The sequence below is a fragment of the Hyperolius riggenbachi genome, chromosome 2, assembly GCF_040937935.1.
Source record: "Hyperolius riggenbachi isolate aHypRig1 chromosome 2, aHypRig1.pri, whole genome shotgun sequence".
Lineage (NCBI taxonomy): Eukaryota > Metazoa > Chordata > Amphibia > Anura > Hyperoliidae > Hyperolius > Hyperolius riggenbachi.
In genome coordinates this window covers 201,650,225-201,657,100 of record NC_090647.1, presented here as the reverse complement: position 1 = coordinate 201,657,100, position 6,876 = coordinate 201,650,225, and the positions used below count along the sequence as shown (strand labels likewise).

The 6,876-nt window shown below is 46.6% G+C and overlaps 1 protein-coding gene across 1 annotated transcript in view; it reads left to right on the top strand.

Annotated features, from left to right (window-relative positions):
• The first annotated feature begins 1,469 nt into the window (after nucleotides 1-1,469).
• The window catches only part of TM9SF2 (transmembrane 9 superfamily member 2), a 72,982-nt gene continuing 67,575 nt past the window's right edge, over nucleotides 1,470-6,876 (top strand). The window contains exon 1 of the mRNA XM_068267997.1: nucleotides 1,470-1,728. Coding sequence (XP_068124098.1) covers nucleotides 1,588-1,728 — 141 coding nt within the window. The 5' untranslated portion in view covers nucleotides 1,470-1,587. The remainder of the gene's footprint in view (nucleotides 1,729-6,876) is intronic.

Genomic DNA, 6,876 nt, shown 5'->3' with positions numbered 1-6,876 from the left:
ACACGACAAAGCAGATGCAGTGTGCAAGGAGCCCTAGACAAATCTTAAACTATTAAACAGAACTGATGGTCAGAGAAATGCTAATAAATATGGATTGCATTAAAATTTTATGCAAACTGTATGCAGAGAAGGAATTAGGCTAGTGGAATGCATTTTTTGCTACATTTTCATGAAAATCTTCATGCGACATGTGGTTATTTCATTGACACTGGGAGATCCGTAGCCTAAAATTGTAGATACTTACCTCAGGAGATCACTCTCTATCCCAGCTCTGGGACCCCGAAGTTCCACAGAGCTTACCTGCACTGCGCAGATGACTTGTGCCTGTGCAGTATCACGCCGCTGACTCTTGGGCTAGGCATATATTGCCAAGCACATTCGACATTGTGGTAGTGCACAAGTGCGTGCTGTCTGTGGTTGCGGAGTACTGGCAAGCTCTGTCGACAAGGCCTTGTTGGCAGCTTTGCGATAGGGAAGCCTAAAGGTACTCAAACATCTATCGACGTGGTGGCCAGTCGACCATCCGAATTATTATTGAATCAGATGAGAATTAGTGCCGCCAAGTGCATGCCCAATCGATGATGTGACCAATTTTGGGCCGAACAGGTCGATTGGACATGATGCAAGATATCGGGTAGTCGTGGTCGGTTATGTGTGTGGCTATAATGACAAGCAATATTGGGACAAGCAAGGAATGCCCTGGCGCTTCCACCACCGTGTGCAGTATACTTTACCTATCTGCACCTGCCGCTGGCTCTGGACTGCAATCCGCATACACACTCCATGTGGTTGCCAGAGTAATGTGGGCACGCGTAATGTCATACATGCACCCACATATATCCCGGAAACCAGGTGGGGCGCATGTATGCGCATTGTTGCGGCCCCCGGAGCCAGCGGAGGACGTGGACAGGTAAAGTATAGTGCTCCAAGGGGGATGCACATTTAACATTGAGGGGACAGCTCCGTGCCAGCGGCAGATGCGGCATCACAAGGCAGATTCCAGAATGATTTCAACATGAAATTGATCGGGAATCAGCCTGCAGTGTATCTCTCTCCGATCAAATTTGAATACTGAGAGAACTGTCTCTTCGTCAATCTGCAAATACATCGTCTGTTGGGCAGTGGGCACCTTAGGGTGCTCCAGTGGCTTCCCCCTCCAGAAGTACCGAGACTTTTTTTTTCCTGTTTTTCCTTTCAGGTGTACTTTTTTCATCTTCTTCACAATTCAGCTAATCTTCCATAAAGGTACAGTAGTAAACTTGTTGGACCAGAACATTTACATTTACAAAGGTCATGCTGCCACGCATAATGCAAGTTAGACAATAGGCCTGTCATCTATGCTTGTTATCTTGAGAACCCGATTCAGAAACTATTCATTGGTGTCACGTGACGCGCTGTACCCGGAAGCGCAGCAGAGAATGCGGACTGCATGCAGGTCGGTGGAAGCTGCGCACGCATGTGGGTCGCGTCGTCCTGGGTGATGTCAGAGCGGGTGACGTGTCTGAGAGCCGAGAGAGAAGCAGGAAGTAATAGTTGTGTGCGACCAGTGTAGAGCGGACGCTTCATGCCGAGTGTCAGGGAGCCATAATGGCGAGTTTTCCGTGCACTTTGTCCGTCCTGCTGCTGGTACTTGCCGCTTCCATCCCCAGGCCGGGATCAGCCTTCTACCTGCCTGGTCTAGCGCCTGTCAGCTTCTGCGAGGCGGGGAGCAACATCCCTGACTGTAAGGTGAGTCGTGATGACATCTTAGGGCCTCTATATGCGTCCTGCTGCAGTACAGGATCTGTCCCTGATTATGTGGCCTTGGGTGCTATGGATATTGCCAGGCCCTGTGTGGGGAGGGATTGGGCAGCATCCATCATAACAACAATTGCTAAAATGTTGTTTGATGAAATAAAGTTAACTTATCTGTGGCGTTTTGGTGGTACTGTAACAGTAATGCAGGTGCCTCAAGGGTAACACCATACCATGCTAGTTGAAAATAGGTCAGTAATGCTGAACTGTAGAGACAATAATGTATTGTGGGCTGAAAAGGATCAGAGCCTCTCTAGGTTTCATTGCAGACTATCCTCATCTGGAAGCAGTTCTTTTTCAAGAAAGGAGTTAGTATATGTCCCAGAGAGGAATAGATATGCAGAGTTCTCCCCAGGCTCTTTTAGCTGGGTGCTCCACCCGGCTAGTTTTGGTGAGCACCCGGCTGTCATCTGCTCACCACCTCCTCTGCTGTAAGCAGAGTTGTGCAGAGAAGCACCGGCCCTGCATTCTATCTCACCCAACTACTTTTTCATGCCACCTGGCAGGAAAGAATTTCTGGGGAGAACACTGGATATGGCAATCACTCGTATTTTGGGCGCTAGTCTACTTTAGGGGACCCAGCAGAAAACCTCATAGAGACTTTTTCTCCCAGCACAACACCCTCTTAATGTAAACCTGAGACAAAAGGAGGGAAAAGATTTATACAAACATACTTGCCTGAGGCTTCCTTCAGCCCCCTCCACGCAGAGTGCTCCCTCACAGCTGTCCAAAGCCTTCTGGATCCTCTGGTAGAAGCCCCGTTTATATTTGGCCAGTCAGGCGTACCGCACATGCACGGTTTGGCCGACTTCTGTCGCTGGGAGTGTTCTGCACCTGTGCAGTACTACGGCGCAGAACACTCCCAGCCACAGGATGGGGGAGCGCACTTGGATGGACTGTGCTGACTGACTGAAGATAGCGGGACTTCTACCGGACGATAGAGGAGTCTTTGGACTGCTGCGATGGAGCAGTTTGCGTGGAGGGGGCTGGAGGAAATCTCAGGTATGTATAAAAAAATTTTCAGGTACACTTAAAGCACAAATCATTGTGATTGATAGGCTGAATAGTGTGGGCATAGTATACTTCAACCTATTGGAAACCCAGCCGTTTGAGAGGGTGCCACCCACCCAGTTATGTTAGCTGAATTTCCCTGTGAGGTTTTCTGTTGGGTCCCCTAGAGTAAAGGCCCATACACACGTCGGATTTGCGCGAACGACGGGTCGTTTGAACGTTCCGTCGTTCGCACGTTTCCGCATGTAATCCGGCGTGTGTACAGACTATCGTTCGGGAGATAAGACTGGTTACTAACGATCCGCCGGGCGGATCGCTGGTAACCAGTCTTATCTCCCGAACGATAGTCTGTACACACGCCGGATTTCATGCGGAAACTTGCGAACGACGGAACGTTCAAACGACCCGTCGTTCGCGCAAATCCGACGTGTGTATGGGCCTTTAGCCTAGCGCCATCAACAGATTTCAACACAATGGAGGGCAAAAGTCGCATTGTGTGATGCATGCAGTACACAAAAAGTATGCTTTATTGGATCTGTAAACACATGTATTGTGTTGCGCAGCAAGCCTCATGTTATTCACACTGATCCTGTTGGATTGCACTGCTAATGCATTGATGTGAACTTTACCTTACAATATAATCGCATCTTTGTTGTCATGTGAATATATTGTCCAATGCAACATGTCAGTGTGAAAGTAGCTTTAAAGCGGACCTGAACTCAGAACTTCCTCTTTGCTCTAAAAAAAATACACAACCGCATAATGACCTTTTAAGCTAAGCAGATCAAGTAGCCTCAAAAACCGCCGCACCTGTGGGCCATAATGGCCTGCTTTCATGACCTCTGGGTCACAGCCCTGGAAAGAGAGATTCATTCTCTCACCAGTGCGCAGGCAGGCAGGGGAGCGGCAGGAGGTGCGGCTAGGGAGAGAGCTGCCCAATGGCAGCTCTGGAAACCCTGGAGGTACACCCCTGGCGGGCGTTTTGTACAGGGAATTCCTCTCTCCTGTGTTTACCTGGCGACAAAAAATGTTGCCAATCTCGGTGGGCTATCACGCAGCAATGGGGGAACCTCGGGTTCTCTTTAATAAAAAAAACAAAAACCATTTTTGTTAAAGCTGAAACAAATCCTAAAATAAATCTGCACTGTTTCTTCTTCCGGATTCATGGAAGGAGACATATTGTTAATATCATGTGCTTTCAAAGGAGCTTATCTGCCATCTCTGCCGTGACAGTCAGGTGACACAGGAGAGATCAAATTATAACTTGTGATTAGACACAAATGAGGGGGAATTAAACAGGCTAAACTCTATAAATACATACAGGGTGTATTTCTCTGTTTTCCTTCTGTCCTATGCAAGAGTTCAGGTCCACTTTAAGGTAGGAATACACTGACTCTAATGTGATGTATATTGATTATGGCAAATTATTTTCAGATAAATGAGAGGTGCATGGAAGTTGCCATTGCTGACCTCCTTTTTTGAGAAATCCTACTTGCCTTGTTAAAACATTAAAATAATTTCAATATAGTCTGATCATTGACCCAGGACAATTACCGGTATGTAGGTAAGGTACTCTTACTCTACTAGCTGCATTCTTAGTATGGGTGTGATTCTCAGAAGCTACTGCAGCCAGATAGAATTGGGCCTCTTTTCCAGGAGCAGCAAAAGGCGGTGAATTCACTCCCTATGAGTTGCTCTCATCCACCGGCAGGGCACTTGTTAAGGGTTGGGCCAGGCAGCCCTCCCTTGTAGTTGCAATCACCATATTCAGTCGCAACATGAGGCCTTTTTTTTTTTGTTGTTGTTGTGGCTGTGTATTGTGTGATGTTACCGAACACATTTAGCTGGCAGCCAGGCAGTAGTTCAGCTGTCCATGGAAAAGAGGCCTCACAACAAGGCAATTTTTTATTTTTTTGAATTTGATATCCTATCTCCATATTTTTTTTACTTCAATGTACCTATAATCTTCATAAGGCCCCGTTCACATCACAAACGCGGATGGCCATGCGTGCGGAACGCAACGCGTACGAACGCACGCCATCCGCGTTTGTGTGCGTTGCGTGGCTGATCCCATCACTGAAAAGTGAATGGGTCAGCCACGCGTTTTTACAAAAAATGTGTGCAGCATGCGTTCCCGGAACGCATGCAGTGTGAACATCAGACATTGCACTCTATGCAATGTCTGATGTCGTGCGTGTCGGCCACCTGCACGCGTTTCCAAAACGCGGCTGGAAACGTGTGCATTGTGAACGGGGCCTAAGTATTAGAATTTTAAAGCTGTTTATCTTGGCAGCTAGCATTTTGAGCACAGCTGGTAATCCTAAAAGGACAAACTACTCCAAGATTATTAATCACATTTCTGACTGGAGTGAGGGTTATGAAGGCTGCCATATTTCAGAGAAATGGGGGGAGCAGGCATATGCTGTCACCTGTCCTGATGCCCCCCCCACGTATCTTAACCTTCAAGCCCCCCGGGATCCTCTTCCGGGTCGCTGGGGTCGGAATTTGCTGCGCGCGTCCTACAGTACACACCCATGGCCGGGAGCACACTGCGCATGATGTAATCGTGATGTCATGCACAGTGTGCTCCCGCCACATGCGCGCTGTAGGGCTTGCGCAGCCCGGCCAGTGCCTGTGCAGTAAAGACAGACTCCAGCGACCCGGAAGAGGATCCCAAATGGCTTTTAGGTAAGATAAGGTGGGGGGGATCAGGACAGGTCATAGTATATGTCTGCTCCTCCCTTTTTCTCTAGCCTTATTTGGCTCTGGTATCCTTTATGCAATACCAGTTGCTGGCAGCCCTGCTGATCCTCTGCCTCTAATACTTTTAGCCCTAGACCCTGAACAAGCATATGCAGATCAGGTGTGTCTGGCATTATTGTTAGATCTGACAAGATTAGCTGCATGCTTGTTTTTGGTCTTATTAAGACACTACTGCAGCCAAACAGACCAGCAGGGCTGCCAGGCAACTGGAATTGTTTAAAGAACAAGTGACACCCATGCTAACCTAGAAATAAAAAAAAACACATATATAAGTAGATAAATACTACTTCTACTTACATAACAATGTATTGTACTATCCACGTAATGATTCCTGTGAATTTTATAAAGGAAAAGCAGAAAACCCTATTCTAGGCAGTGGCCATCTTGCCAAGCTAATGCTGACATCATATCCTCCCTGACTCTTGTTTTCCCCCCTCCCTTCTCTTGCTCATTGTGTATTCATTAGCTGCCCTCCTCCCAGAGTCTTCAGACGCTCCCACTGAGGTGTATACTAACAACTGTACTGTCTATTTTTTTATTTACACATCCAATCACTGAGTCACCGCAGCCTTGCTTGTAAACACAAGTAATCAGAGGGTGTTTCTGATAAGCAGCTAGATAGGGAAATACATGGAAGAGGAGGAATATATTATAGATAAAAAGAACTCCCAGCATTCAACTCTTTGGCACTGTTTGGTACTAGGGCCAGTGTTCCTAAAGTATGTGATAACTACAAACCATAACAGCAGAAAAAGTTTTGCAAGTTTTAAATGCAGGATTAGCATCTTTATCACTTAATACACTCAGACCAGTTGCTGTTGAAATTTTATTTTTATGGTGACAATACCGCTTTAAAAGAAAATAAATATGGCAGCCTCCATATTCTTCTCACTTCAGTTGCCTTATTATAAACTTTTAATAATAATGAGAATATGATAATGATCTTATAAAATATTTTATTGTATCAAATGGAATTGGATACAACCAGGGCTGTGGAGTCGGTACAAAAATCATCCGACTCCTCAGTTTATGAAACCACCGACTCCAACTCCATCTCCAGGTACCTAAAATCATCTGACTCTTGACTCCGGCTCCTCAGTCTATAAAACCACGACTCCAGGTTCCCAAAATTGCTCCAACTCCCCAAAATTGCTCCAACTCCGACTCCACAGCCCTGGATACAACCACACATTTTTGGACTCTGCACAGGTCCCTCAAAGCCTAGCGCAGACCTTCAGTCAGTGGGAAACAGCAGGTTGCAAAGTGAATGTGTGATCTCACCAGTCCTAGAAATGTACAATCATTTTA